This window comes from Vigna unguiculata, chromosome 1 (assembly GCF_004118075.2).
Source record: "Vigna unguiculata cultivar IT97K-499-35 chromosome 1, ASM411807v1, whole genome shotgun sequence".
Lineage (NCBI taxonomy): Eukaryota > Viridiplantae > Streptophyta > Magnoliopsida > Fabales > Fabaceae > Vigna > Vigna unguiculata.
This window is the reverse complement of record NC_040279.1, coordinates 27,083,581-27,099,235: the sequence shown is the minus strand read 5'-3', so window position 1 is coordinate 27,099,235 and position 15,655 is coordinate 27,083,581. Positions and strand designations below refer to the sequence as shown.

General features: G+C 31.3%; 2 protein-coding genes across 2 annotated transcripts; both read left to right on the top strand.

The window, feature by feature from the left end:
- The first annotated feature begins 1,794 nt into the window (after positions 1 to 1,794).
- Positions 1,795 to 4,150, top strand: LOC114162446 (WAT1-related protein At5g07050-like). The gene is made up of 7 exons (XM_028046347.1): positions 1,795 to 2,114; positions 2,211 to 2,273; positions 2,373 to 2,489; positions 2,604 to 2,856; positions 2,960 to 3,118; positions 3,242 to 3,393; positions 3,683 to 4,150. Exons 1-7 carry the CDS (start codon positions 1,912 to 1,914, stop codon positions 3,915 to 3,917), a joined length of 1,182 nt encoding a protein of 393 aa, XP_027902148.1. The 5' UTR covers positions 1,795 to 1,911; the 3' UTR covers positions 3,918 to 4,150.
- A 5,424-nt stretch (positions 4,151 to 9,574) lies between these two features.
- LOC114181976 (peptidyl-prolyl cis-trans isomerase FKBP65-like) lies at positions 9,575 to 13,726 on the top strand. The gene is made up of 12 exons (XM_028068701.1): positions 9,575 to 9,796; positions 9,886 to 9,972; positions 10,093 to 10,353; positions 10,536 to 10,613; positions 10,915 to 10,995; positions 11,085 to 11,282; positions 11,619 to 11,705; positions 11,836 to 12,002; positions 12,374 to 12,496; positions 12,618 to 12,764; positions 13,221 to 13,348; positions 13,445 to 13,726. Exons 1-12 carry the CDS (start codon positions 9,649 to 9,651, stop codon positions 13,542 to 13,544), a joined length of 1,605 nt encoding a protein of 534 aa, XP_027924502.1. The 5' UTR covers positions 9,575 to 9,648; the 3' UTR covers positions 13,545 to 13,726.
- Positions 13,727 to 15,655: the final 1,929 nt, after the last annotated feature.

The following is a 15,655-nucleotide window of genomic DNA, read 5'->3' as shown; positions in this document are numbered from 1 at the left end:
TTAAGCTTTCTCGGTCCAAATTGTGTGGTGTGGGCATGCTACAACCTTCATGTACGTTTTAACGAACAAAGTACTCCACTTTCTCATCCTTCAAATAAAGCCATATTCATGAACAAACTTTAAATTTTATTTCTCATAATTTCACACCTTTTAGTATGAAATTAATACCTTTTGGTACAAATCACGTTCTTTCCACAAGTTTATATATGCAAGAGTACTCAAAAATCTTTTATTTATTTACTTTAAAAAAAGAAAAAAGAAAAAGAAACACTTTCCCTCTCACATTCTCACATGTATGATGAAAGACATTTTTATATTTATTAATAAATTACTTCTCTGAAAATATTTGTAAAAATAAAAAGCACATACGGGATCAGTATAAATTGGTCTTTTAACACTTATATATGATGAATTAAAGATTTATCAGATTTAACACTTATGTCTTATAATATTTGACTTCTTTTTTGCCTTAGCACAAATTCCTTAATGCTTGCCGCAACAAAGGCATGTTGCCACAACCGACATGAAGCCCTTGAACATTTTTATTTGAACTCATTGTTCATTTATCTATAGGCTTTTTGCGAACCATAGACTTGAAAAGAATTCATTTGTTTCATGAACTAAACTCGTCTCAATAATTTAAAACTTCACATGTGCTACGTGTGTAAGAGCAGTTGATGGAGTGATTAAAAAATCTAAGGTGATCCAACCAAAAAAAGAAAATATGATTTTATAATGTCAATACAAGGTTAAACTTGCTTTCTCAATAATTGAGTTCTGCATTGGGATTCCAGAATAATAATTTTAACCATGCATGCACGAGTGTGAAAATGAAAGATAAAACAAATTAAATACAAGAAATCGATGTCTATGTTTAGTTCCTATCGTTCCGATGGATAAGGTGTGGAAGAAACTCGCCGCGTCGTCAAGCTCAGGCAGAGAGAAGCTTCGAGAGGGACCTGTCCATTCGCCCCTATAATTTCACCACCTTAATGCCATCATCAAACACAAGCACTTGTTTATTAAAATAAGTGGAATCCACTGTTATTGCTATTTCAATAGCCTTTTTCTTATATCATTATTCCATTCTTCTAAATTGCTAATTATGTTAGTATCTTTTCCGAGAAAATATATAAAAATGTTAAGCTTAATTGTCTTTTCTTCACTTAGTACTATAATTATGTTTTTACTTTTTTTGGGTTTTTATTTGTGTTGATGATGTTGCTCAATAAGGTTTCAATTCTGTCAAATGGAATCTTCATATATCACACTTGTACAATTTTAATAATCTCATCATTGGAATGTTGAGGACCCAATTGATATAATTGGGATCTCTGTGGGTAAAATCGTACAATTATAATAATACTTAAAACACTAAAAGTGTATTTAAGTTAAAATGTTAAAAAGATAATAAGAAGAGAATGTCGTAAAAAAATAATTCTAATTATTTCTTGTAATTTAAACAACATTTTCTTCCATTAAAAGAATAATTGCCATTTTCCTTACCTAAATTGTATCAGTAAATAAAACAACCCAATCATCGCTACGTGGAATCCATAATGTTCCTTGTATACACACACAACAAATAAGAATATCCTGTGGCTTACGTATTATACCTAGTGCTAAAGGGGGTCACGTGTGAGCTCCATGGTGAGATTCTTACACGCTTCAAATTAAAAAAAGACATCAAAATTATCTTTGTTACAAACTTTCAACCATAGTTAGTTCTCAGTACCGTTATGCCACAAAACTTCTAAGTGGGTTTAGAAGCTATAAATACCATAGTGGGTGCAACGTTTTTCACTTAGGAGACACAAACAACATCAAGTGTTCTTCCTCTGTACACAAAACTCTGTTCCTAGTTCAGAGTACCGTCCTTTACCTCGTACACATATCAGAGAGAAAAAAAAAATGGAAGGAGATGGTTATTGTGGGGGTTTCTTTCAGAGGTGCAAGCCTTACATAGCCATGATTTCTCTGCAATTCGGGTTTGCGGGTATGAACATAATCACTAAGGTCTCCCTCAACCGTGGGATGAGCCACTATGTGCTTGTGGTTTATAGACACGCCTTTGCTACTGCGGCTATTGCTCCTTTTGCTCTTGTTCTTGAGAGGTACCTATGGCAGAAGAAAATACAAAAGTTTTCGCTTCCTTGTTTTGAATCTTTTCCTGATCAACCTTCTCATCTTCTTTTGTTTGTCATTGGCAGGAAAGTGAGGCCCAAGATTACATTTCTTATGTTCATGCAAATATTCGTGTTGGGTCTACTTGGGTAACTAATTTTGCTGCTCTGGACACCCGTGTTCATTATGATCGATGCATCCAGAAAAACATGTTCTAAAATTTTCCCTTTTTTGTTCTGTTTTTATAGGCCTGTGATTGATCAGAACTTGTACTACGCGGGGTTGAAATTCACTTCCCCGACCTACTCATGTGCAATAAGCAACATGCTCCCTGCAATGACATTTGTGATGGCTGCTATTTTCAGGTATATTTCAACACAATATCAGTGAATATTAACTCTTTTCATCTGTTATAAACTTATTACAATTTTTCTATTGTTGACCTGACATGTTTTTTTTCTCTGCTTGGGATGAATTAGGATGGAAAAGGTGGACATTAGAAAACTTAGATGCCAAGCAAAAGTGATAGGAACTATAGTAACAGTTGCTGGGGCCATGTTGATGACATTGTACAAAGGTCAAGTCATCAGTTTCTTGGGTTCTCAGTACATGCATCACCCCAGAAATTATGTTCCGGAAAACACCACTGGTTCTGGGGAAAAGGATTGGTTTAAAGGCTCTATTCTTCTCATAATTGCCACTCTTGCTTGGGCTTCTTTCTTCATCCTTCAGGCAAGTAATCAAACTCAAACTGTGGGGGGAAAGTACCTTACCTACTTCTTTGATTCTTATTCATGTGACTGACTCGTGTTACATTATGCTACGGTTAATGCAGGCAGTAACACTAAGAAAATACCCTGCTCAGCTCTCTCTCACAGCACTTGTGTGTGCCTTGGGTACACTGCAATCAATTGCAGTTACCTTTGTCATGGAGCACAGGCCATCTGTTTGGACCATTGGCTGGGATATGAACCTTCTTGCAGCAGCCTATGCTGTAAGTCTCAATTCATGAGCTTAGCACAGTAGTTTCAGATCATACAATCATTTTTTTTTTCTATTTTGGTGGGTATTTGTGAACCATAGGAGAGTCTAAATGGACGTATACTTTGGTGAACAGGGAATAATATCATCAGGAATCACCTACTATGTTCAAGGGATTGTCATGCAAAAGAAAGGGCCTGTTTTTGTAACTGCTTTCAGCCCTTTGATGATGATTATCGTAGCCATCATGGGTGCTTTCATCCTTGCAGAAAAAATATATCTTGGAGGGTAAGTACTCATACTCGTACTCGTAATCCTTCGCTCACTGTTCCCATTCCCAATGAACGGTTCATGCTTTTAGCCACAAAGAAACTTCGCTTTCATGCGGTTTCGTCTCACAGCTTATAAGTTGGTTTTAACGGAGCCACTTGGCTTTATCATAAACTAAAAGCTATGTATTTATTACATGAAAGTCGAAACATCGCAATCTTAAAAGGCTCACACTTTGAAACAGTGGTGGACATGTTTTCGGTGCTAATCCAATAACTGATGTGGATTCATCTACTTGTGATTTCAGGGTCACAGGAGCTGTTCTCATAGTAATGGGACTCTACGCAGTTCTGTGGGGCAAATACAAGGAGAACAAGGAGAAAGAAGCGGAGATAACCATTGAGGTGATGAAGTGTTGTTCAGAAAATGGGAGGCTGGAGACTGTGGTGGAAGATGCTGAAACAAACAACGATATTGAGATGCAAAAGGGTGAAGAAGCGTCCAGAGAGTTAAGGGTAGCCATTGTTGTTCCAAAAGTTTGAAGTGGTAGTGATGATTAGAAAGGGGAGAATGAATAATAGAGGCTGCAATGAAAAAGGGTCGTTAACTGAGGAGAGCAGAAAAATTACGAGGGGTTTTTGTTTTGTGTACTCACCATCTTTTTCGGAAAATTAACTAGAGTTTTCTTTTTTTTGGACCTTGTGTGGACCTTACTGTCCATAATGTAACTTAATTTTTGCACACTTTGGTGGAAAGGAAAATTGACATTGCAGAATTCTCTGTCTTTCTCTTTCTCTATACCAAGTGAATAATTCGCAGAATGTTAATTGCTGACATCTAATTGCAGGCATAAAGGGTCTAATCTACATGAAAGATTTCTATAATTTAAGCATTAGATGCTGCTTCTTTACCTTCTTAATTAATTTATTCATTAATTGAAGCTGAAACTTATCTAATCATACAAGACACAAGTTCCCTGATACTCGTTTGGCAGAATATTACAAGAACAAAGTAAAGTAACCTCAAGATTACATGCGAATGCTTGAAAGAAAGCATGGTACACTTGTACGCTAATTTATGCTTCCTGAACAAACAGAATTTCTCTGACATAGCCTTAAAAACCTAGTCAATTATCCCAAGGCTAGCTAAACTTACAGGGTAGAGGTAGATCTGTTTAATAAGATTTTAAATAAAAAAACTCTCACAGTAACTCTGCACGATAAAATTTATGATTAAGACTAATTTATAAAGTTCTAGTATTACACTTATCGTGCATAGGAATACGAATAAAGACTATGTTCTCTGCATAAGGCAATGCTCATTTCCCATAAATTTACAAGATTTTCTTGCTAAGATTTCACAATGTAACAAATACTAATCAACCTTTTGGGATTAGTCAACCTTTTATTCCAGATAATCAATGTTTAGTTCACAAAAAATAATCAACTTAGTTAGAACTAAGAAGAACTGGGACAGGAAATCAGGAATGTTCTAATTTCAATGGCCCAGCCACAAGATTTTATTCTAAATTAGTAATTAAGTTAAAGGATTATATCCTGAATTTCGGAGTAAAAATATTTCACTCTTGTTTTCAAGAACAGATTCTCTCCTATCTGTTTATGAATGAGCATCCAATTATGTGAATGTGATAGAACATATCCTTCACTCACTGAATATCTACTTGGGAGGAACAGTTGCATCACTGATTCAAAGTGATGCAACCGTGAGATTAAGAATGAGACCATCATTATGAGATGCAGATTTACAATTCCATAAAGTTCTGCACAAAACATTCTGATTCTTAAAACTCCTTTAAAAATGCAAAACCATGGTTCTGTCACCATCGTGTGTCAATTAAATGGCCAATTTGGAGGAAATGTGAAATGTTAGATACACTTCCACCAAACAGTGCCTCGTTTTGCTCTAACTTTGATTCTCGTGGAAGATTAGCATTGTGTTTTTCTTTGGTACTGTAGATGAACTGGTTTAAACATGGTTGACAAAGTCATTCTGAATTTCTTTGTTGTTTAGAGTTAGAACTCTATGTAATTCAACCTTGAAAGGCACACTGGGTAAATGAGAATTTGCAAAATGAAAATTTGAGGTTACCAAACAAATTTTGATGAAGTTTGTTTGCTCTTGGATTAATTAACAGTTTTGGAACTTTAACGAAGAAAATGGACATTAGTGGATGATTAGGCAGCATTATTTAATTGGTGGTAGATTCAGAATATGTTTGCTCTCATCTACAACAGAAAGAGTATGACAAAGGGTCCTTCTTCAAAAGTAATTAATTAATTTTGGAGTATGACTTTGTATCATGGACCTATATGCTAGCACCCACTAAAAATAAACAAAAAATTAGAGATATCTAATTAAAATCTTACTTCAAGAGAAAAAAAAAACGAATCTGAGTAAACACTTACAGCAGATAAGGAGAAAAACAAAGTTTTCTTTTTAAAAACAAACCTAAGTTAAAGCTTCAAATCAGCACTTTAACCTTGTTTCTTAAGATGAATCGATGCTAAATTTTCATACCTAATATTTTGTTAGTGTTTTGACAAAGTCATTGAAAAAGAGAAACGTACCATCGCTATAAAAGAATCCAGAGATCAAATCTCAAAAAAATACTTTCAAATTATATGTATTAACGTGCATTGAAATCCTTCAAGACTGTATCAACCATAGTGTGTAATCCAAAGGAATCATACTATTTTGGTATATTAAGTGGTATCAAGTCAAGAATAAATAAGATGTTTAAATGAATTTATTTTCTTAAAAATAACAAATTTAATTGATTATAAAGGATTGGTTTTATTATTGGTGGACTTGTGACCGAATAGTTAAATGGATTTCATGGTGTATATGTACATAGGTGAAGATTATGTCCATTAAAAATAAGACATTTATGAGCAAGTAATGCAAATTTCAGTTAATTATGTAAGATTGGATAGTCTTAAAATTCTCTTCTTAAAATAATATCAAATCATCCAAAATTTATCCTAATAAAAATTTGATATATTCTAATACTCACTATTTAACCATTATTAGATAACTGTTTAGTCTTATGATTATATATATATATATATATATATATATATATATATATATATATATATATATATATATATATTATTGCATCATTCTTCTAACAACTTGAGGGTGAATACATTATACATCAATATCAATATAAAAACATAGATGAAAACAAAAACTTGAATTATTTGAGAGATGTGTCATGGCCAATTAGCATTAGACATCTGATGCAACGTCCACTACGTATTGCAACATGATTGTGTATCCACTTTTGTACATGAAGAAGAGTAAAAAGGTTTTTTTTTTTCTGTGGGGTGTTTCAAGATTTTCACAAATCCAACAACTTTCTAGTATTGAAAAAAAAAAACTGCTATATTTCATTTATTATTTTTGTAGACCTGATATGAAAGACTTATTGTAGTCAATGATTCAGAAAACCTAGCTTAAGGTGATCTCACCAACAATGATGAGTTTGTTTGGCGAAGTGGGGGGACATGTTAAAGCACTGTTCACATTTCCTAGTGCACCACACACTACTTCAATGGATATTCTAATCATTCATCAAAAATCATCCATCACAACCACTAGTACACTATATAACAAGATTGGAAATTAATTGCTACTGTATATATCTTTTTACCACCAAAATAAAAATAGATATGTTATTAATGGAACGAAGTATTTGTGCAACATCTATTTTCCACATATTCTTGGTTTAATATTTATTGAATCTTTTTTAAAAGCTGTGTGTGTAGAGACAAGAGAAACCCTATCCGGGAGACACTAACGAGCCTCACAACAGTGTAAACATTTACACCCACCACCACTTCTCCTTTTATTTACTATTTTTTCCTCTATTAATTATTAATCTATTGTAGTCGTTGTCATCAATTCTCACACAATGAACTTCACTTTTATTATCATGCTGGGTATGTCATCCTAGATTTCAATTTTGGCAATAAATTACCAAAGATATGCGAGAAATCAATAAAATATGAATCATATTTGGAGCTTGCACAACGGCAATGGGTACACCTTTATGATACAAAATTATTTTGTGCAATATTGGAAGTCGGGATCTAAGATGCTAAATTGGTACGGTAAATCAAGTATTGTATTTGTGTTAAGAATTCAAGCGTGAGTCTAAGTCCCACGTTAGTTAGAAATGAAAAAATAGAATACTATATAACGATAAAGACTCATAAATCCATTATTTTAAAATTTTTGGTTAAGAGTAGGATCAATTCCTTATATGGTTGGATTTAGGTTTCATTGCTCGATCATGTATTATAAAATAATAATGTAGTTTAGTACTTACATAAAAAAAAAAGACAACAAAAATTGTAAATTTGACCTTCCGTTAATAATTTGGTAAACTAAAATTGATTTTAAAAATTTAGAATAGAAAGAGTAAAAGATTATGAATTCAACTTTTTTTATTAACAAAAATTAACAATTAACATCGTTACAATTTTCAAATAGATATCAATACAGTAATATTTGTTATATCTTTAAATATATTTTTTATCATCCAATAAGTTATTTATTCTTTTTCATCTTTACGAAACTATTTATGGAAAAGTAAATTTATTAGAAGGAATTATACTTCTATATTTTCTATGAAAATAAAACTGTAATAATTAAATCATGCGACATGACCTTGTACACGTCACTGGCATCACCTGAAGAAACGGTCATCCGTCGATAAATGTATTTGTTTGCTTTTTTGTATTATATTATTTTTATTTTTACATCATAAACCAATATTGATTCATTCTTGTGGCTAAGAAACTCAGAGTGGCAGATATTTCGTGAAAGTTCTTTACAAACATTACTTATTTTAAATTTACTTTGATATAACTCAAACTATTCTAATTAAAATTTTATAAAAACAAATTAATACAAAAAACAAATAATAAATATACAAAAAGAAATATGTATGTTAATCACTGTATACAAAGGAAATTTTTTTTTGTTAAGAGAAATTCTTGTACTTTATAAAAACTTGTATTTTTTATATTTTACCGACATACATAATGAAAATATATTTCCATAATTTAAGACATTTTTATTTATATATCTGAAATTTAATTAAAGAATAAGAAAAAATTGTTTGCACAATTAAGATGTAAGAAATAAGAAACTTATAATATAAATTAGAGTTCAATGCAAACAAATAACAACTTAAAACAAAATTGTCTCTAACTTTTTTTCCTTGTAAGTGACTTCAGAAAATGGAGTTTTAACATTGTAGAAACTAATTAATGTTAAATTTGTTAAAACTTTCAAAAAAAATATTTATAAAGAACTTCCAAAATGTATTTGGTGAACTGGTATGTGAAGGGATAAAATACAAAATATAGGTATATCACTAACTATGGGAGGTGTAAATAACGTTTCAGAGGGTTGAATAGCAATATCTACAGCAAAGGCCACACAAGTGATGCATTTAAGATATTTTTCTGACCCCAATTTTAGACCTTACCCAGCCTGTTTCAACCTACATTTAATGGAATTTTTTTCTGCACCCCCATGTTTTCTTATTGCATCTCCATAAGATAAAAAGTTCAATTTGCCCTCCTCTAGCTTGTGAGGTTTTTTTTTAATATAATTTGTTATTTTTATTTTAATAAATAAATAAATATATATATATATATATTAAATATATACTAAATGCATATTTAATTGAGTAAGTACTTTTTTAAATTTAAACAGAATAATAATTATTTTTAATCATATAAATAAATAAAATTATTTTGTGATTAATATATATTAAAAAAATGAGAAAAGTCAATTTATCCTACCAACTAGACACACCACCTTCTTTACATTACATATTTATTTCAATGTTGATTTTATAAATGACTTCCGTAATTATTAAAAAAAATATCTTCAATAACTCTAAATTATTCTATTTTATTTATTGTATATTTGACTTTTTTTTAGTGTACATATAATTTTAATTCCAATACATTTTTTTAATTAATAATACTTAAAATAACTTTGTATTAGAATTGAAATCATTTATTTATAAATTCAAAAACACATTAATAATTTATTATGAATTTAATTATATAAAAAAAATAACATGAAATTTGGAATCCACAAACTAGAAATGGTAGGAAATTAAAAATGATGATAAGGAAAGGCATCTCAACCGAAAGCTCCAAAGGAGGGAAACCAATAACGGCTTATCCTGTTTTGGAAACTTGAAGCTCTTTTTTTTCTGTCTCTGTGATGCCAATGGCAGTTTCTCATCAAAATCAACTGAAAACTGAAGACCCACAATTCTCTTTCAAGGAAATTGGAAATGAAGGTCTCACAAAGCGGATTCTCAGAAAAGGAGTCACTTGGCAAACTCCATTCTCTGGAGATGAAGTTGAAGGTTAGAAAGCATAGTAACACCTTTGAACTCTGTCACATACTAATGTTATCTCTGAATTCTAACACAACCCTTTTGTTTTAACCTTTCAGTTCATTTCAAAGGACATGTTGAGAATGGAGCATCTCTTGAATCCAGTTATGATAAAGGGTCAGCGTTTCGTTTCAAATTAGGCCAGTGTAAGCACTCCATTTGTGTTAATTTCTGAATGGGAAAAAAGGGTCATTACTGTTGAATCCATGAGTAGAGAGAGTAAAAGTGTCATTAATTATATCAAGTTTATTTTCATTTCCTTCCAGGTGAAGTTATCCAAGGATGGGATGAAGGAGTTGCCACCATGAAGAAAGGGGAAAGAGCAATCTTCAAAATACCACCTAACTTGGCATATGGGGAAGAAGGGTCTCCTCCATTGGTTCCTCCCAATGCAACTCTCATTTATGAAATTGAAATGCTGTCTTGGAGTACCATAAGGGATTTGACTGGCGATGGAAGAATCATGAAAAAGCTAATAAGAGAGGGAGAAGGATGGGCCACTCCCAGAGAGGATGATGAGGTGCTAGGTAATAACACTAATAATAATCATGATTTTATATAAATTCTAGGTAATTACACTATAATGACAATGCAGGGTAATAACATTCGTATATTTAAGTGTGTTTACTGTAATCTAAACATGCTGTTCTCTAGAAAAACTCTGGCCACTTAGAAATATATCATTAATATTGCACATCAAAATTTGCAGTGAAATATGAAGCAAGGATGGAGAATGGGATGCTTGTCTCAAAGTCTGATGAGGGAGTGGAGTTTAATGTAAGTGATGGTACGTTAGTAAAAGTTGAACATACTTTCAGTTCTTAGTATCACTAGTATCATCCATAACTTCTGAGAAATTTTCTTAGGTCTTTAAAAACTCAAGGTTGCAGTTCTTTAAGAACTTATAGTACTATTCCTCGATCAAAATTAAAAGTTTCATCCAAGTAATCCCTATGATGAAAGTTTACATTATGTCAGGTGAAAGTCCAATTTTGATAGGAGAATAACACTAAGAACACTATGCTTAAAAATTCATAAAAAACTAATAATGCATCTATGGAATGCTTAAGGATTAGTTTCTGGAACAGGCTATCTATGTCCTGCTATGAGTATAGCAGTAAAGACAATGAGAAAGGGCGAAGTGGCAGAACTAGCAGTGAGATTATTTTGTAAGTTAAAGTCATTTTTTATTTCGAATGAAACATTAATGTATTGCCATAATTCGAACCATGTAATAATATCAGGACATAACTTGCAGACGGGCAGAGTCAGAATTCATATATGATCACTGAGCTAGATGCTGTTCTTCCACCAGATTCTAATTTAACTAGCATCGAGCTTGAGCTGGTGTCATGGAAAGTTGTTACAGATGTCACAGGAGACAAGAAGATAATGAAGAAGATTAAGAAAGTGGGAGAGGGGTTTGATCGTCCTAACGAGGGATCTCAAGTGAAAGGTAAACTGTATCTCAAGAACCTGATGTTGAAAACAACAAGAGGAAATAGTTTTCTCAATCATACACTAGAGAAGAAATTACACTGAAACTCTCGTAGTTTCTTGAAATTTCACACTCTTAACGCCTGCTTTAACTCTCTTTACAGGTACACATGGATAACAAGGATGTGTATAGTGTTTCAATCAATTAAGAGAGTTTATTAAAAATTAGAGTATCATTAAAATTTCAAGAAATTCTAGAGGAATAGTGTAATTTGTCCTGAGCAGAAAACATGTCAAGTAAACATTGAGCCAAATGCTTCCTGCGGTTCTTGACTAATGTTTTCACTTCCTGCAGTGATATATTTGTGCAAAGGGGAAGATGATACGATTATTGAGAGGAAAGGATCAGAGGAAGAACCTTTTGAGTTCACAACTCAGGAAGGTAAAAAGTTGCTGTTGTTTATGATCATGGATTATGCATATTTAAGTGGAAATTGTTACGAACCTTTTGCTGCATGTGTTCTCTTTTTATCATCTGCTTTTAATCTTTGTACTGCTCTATGCATTTTCAGAACAAGTACCCGAGGGTCTAGAAAGAGCAATAATGACAATGAAAAAGGCAGAACAAGCTCTTGTAACCGTTCATGCAGAATATCTATGCGGCTATAGTAATTCACAGGGAAAGACAGCAAATAATAAAGTTCTTTATTATGAAGTTGAGTTGGTTGATTTTGTTAAGGTTAGTGGCTCCTCTGTGCTTCAAAATATTAGATTGTTAAAACTAAGAGGGCAAATATGAGCAGCTCACATTTGGTCAAGGTTTTTCTTTCCTTCAATCATTTTTCTCATTCCATTGCCGATATATTGAAGATTTTCTGAATATATCAACTGACCAAGAAGAAAATAATGATTAATCATCTCAAGGTAAAGCATTTCTCAATGTTATTAAACTTGATTACTTGGACAAGAGTTGGAAACGATAGAACAACTATTGTTCTGGCTGTAGCAAGTGCACCCTTTGACTTGTAATTAGTTTTGAATAACACAACCACAAACTTGAAGCCAGTAACCAAGTGCTATAGTATTCTCAAATGATTCTGTTGTGAACAGGAAAAGCCATTTTGGAAAATGGACACGCAAGAGAAAATAGAAGCTTGTGAGAGGAAGAAGCATGATGGAAATCTGCTGTTCAAAGCAGAAAATTTCATGCACGCATCTAAGAAATATGAAAAGGTTGAGTTAGTTGTTTTAACTTACATGCTAGTTCTAATGATGTATAGTGAGTATTTTTATAGAAAGATCTCAATGGCACTTGATTTGGTGTATAACAGAATGAACTTCATTGATATTGTAGGCTTTAAAGTACATAGAGTTTGATCACTCATTCAGTGAAGATGAGAAGCATCGTTCTAATACCTTACGTTTATCCTGCAACTTGAACAATGCTGCCTGTAAACTTAAATTGGGAGAGTACATTGAAGCTTCAAAACTTTGCACAAAGGTTCTCTCTGATCCTAATTTGAGTTTTTCTTTCCTTTCTCCCAGTCTCACTGTCCCTTGATTAGGCAAGCAAACATTGCATGAGGTCTTGCATACTCTTGGATTATAATTGTTAACAGATAGAAGAAATTCTCTAGATTCTTATGTCACCCTGATTAAGCATCAAAACAATTGATCATGTTGAATGCAATCAGATAAATGCTAAGAAAACACAAATATTGTTTTGAGTTGAAATTTATTGAAAACAATTTATATGGTATCATGTTTTATTAAATGATTTCTAATTCTGGTTTGATAACTTGTTAGTGATATCTGTATCATGGACAATGCACAAAAAGAGAGCAAAAGGAAAGTGTTTAGCAGTTGTTTTCTCTACAATAAATAGATGTTTTGGCTTTGGAATAATTTTCAACAAGTTGAATGCTTCAAATTAATCCTAGTTTTGATTAAAACATAGGTCCTAGAACAAGACCCTTTAAATATCAAGGCTCTCTATAGAAGATGCCAAGCATACTTGAAAACATCAGAGTTGGAGAAAGCTGAGGCTGACATTAAAAGAGCTTTGACCATTGATCCAAATAACAGGTACCAAGCACCATTCATTGCAATTTCAAGCTCTTGACAATTTTTACTTTGTCTTGGATGAATGAATGATTGTTTGTTCTCCTTGCTTGTTATCAGAGACATTAAACTTGAGTACAAGGAGCTGAAAGTTAAGCAAAAGGAATACAATAGATATGAAGCTGGCATCTTCACCACAATGGTTTCAAGAATGAGCTAGTTTAGAAAGCCAATTTGCGTTCTAAACTATCTTTTGAAGTAAAAATACCTCTGTTCAGTATATTATAACATTATTACAATTTAAACTCTGTATTAGTTAAAAGGCAAAAAGTCATTACCACTAATGGTGAAAAAATGTTAAATGATCTTACTTTAGATGCGTGCAAAAGGTAAATGTTTACATATGATCAAACTTTTTTATGATCAATGCATAATTCACTCATTCTTGTGACCTTCTTGGTTCTCTATGATCTTCTGCCAGGGACAAAAGGAGTTTTGGCATGCTTTAAAATTAAAATATACTTACTTTAGTCTCTCTGTTTTAAAGTTATAAAAGATTTTAAGTTTGAATATATTTTTAGTTCTTGAAAAAATAGTGAATATTAATTTTAGTTTCTTGCTTTTTTTTTAAGACTTTTTAAAATTAAAAATACATAATTCCTAATATTATAAGAGATCAATCACTATCATATGCATTGAAAGAAAAGGTCAAGTTATGGATACTAGTACGATGATATAATGTCTTACAACTAAAACAAACCCCAAAATTTTTAAAATAAATAGTATTTATATGTCTTAAAATGATACTGTGACATCTCACGTAAGAAAATAATTCTAATAAATAAAACATCACAATTATAATAATATAGAACATTGACAGAAAGTAGATCAGAATTTAATCATTACAGTCATCCCGAAATATACTTTAAAACAGAAGTACCATAAACACATAATAATGTCATAAACATGTCTTAAAAATGTAAAACAGTTTAGTAAAGAATTATTCACTAAGCAAGGAATTACAAAGAAAACAGTTCTTCAAAAGAGACTCAACAACGAGCAAGATCTAATATACCTAAACTAAACAACAGCATCTCCATCATCTTGGTGGTCACCGGGAGTCTCCACATCTGTTCACATCAACATTGGTGATCATTGCAAAAAGGAAAACACCACAATAAAACATAGCACATACATGGAAAGGGTAAGCTAGTGAAAAAATAATAATTTTAACATATGAATAAGCATATTATGAGCGAGCAAGTTATTGAGCACAAACAACATGTGATAGTAGCCAATATAAGACCCTCTAACTCGATTATTCAGATACATATAATCAGATCGGATTCACTAGTTGCTTGCATTTATGATGGTCTCTACTACTCTGCAGAGTCATTGCCAATAAGTTTCACCCTACCACACACAAGGTCATTATCCTACCAGAGACTAGGACTTCCTGCTACTCTCAGCACATAAATCAATTTACTTTGTGAATCTCATTTATTCATTAGAGTGTAAGGATGCAGCCTCATTTAAATCCTTATTTCATTACATACATTACAATAACACCAATATAAAATCTCCTCGTAGTGTGCCACGTGTCAATCTAATATAGTGATACGTGTCAAATTATTGTATGAATTTCAATTTGGTCATCGTATTTGTTAATTTGATTTGATTTCCAATTTTTTTTATAAATTTTCAATTTCAAACACTCCAAATTTTTTTATATAATGTTATGATTATTTTTATTAAAATTGATATTTTTATTAAATATTTTAATAATATTAATTGTATTTAATATTAAAATTTTAAATATATTTATTTTAATTTGTTATAAATTTGTTTTAAAATTTTACATTTGAATTTATAAAATTGTTATTTTTAAGCCAACTCTAAAATATTGTTGATATAGAATGTTATACAAATATTTCGAATATAAATTTACTAATCTATATATTTATAGTTTTAAAATAAAATTTAAATAAAATTTAAATAAAGTTTAATGTAAAATATAAATTTAAATAAATTAAATATTGTTAAAAATATGTAATAGAAATATCACTTGTAATAAAAGTATCATCATTACATTTATATAAAAATTAAATTTGTTTAAATTTGGAGCACATGAAATTAAAAAAATTTTAAAAAATTTGGGATTGAAATCAAATCAAATTAACAAATATGAGGATCAAATTGAGATTCATACAATAATTATCACCATATTAGATTGACATGTGTCACACTACAAACATGACATGTGGCATAAATATTTTTTAAAAAAAATTTAAAAATTTAAAAAACAAATTTAAAAAAAATTCAAAAAATTCA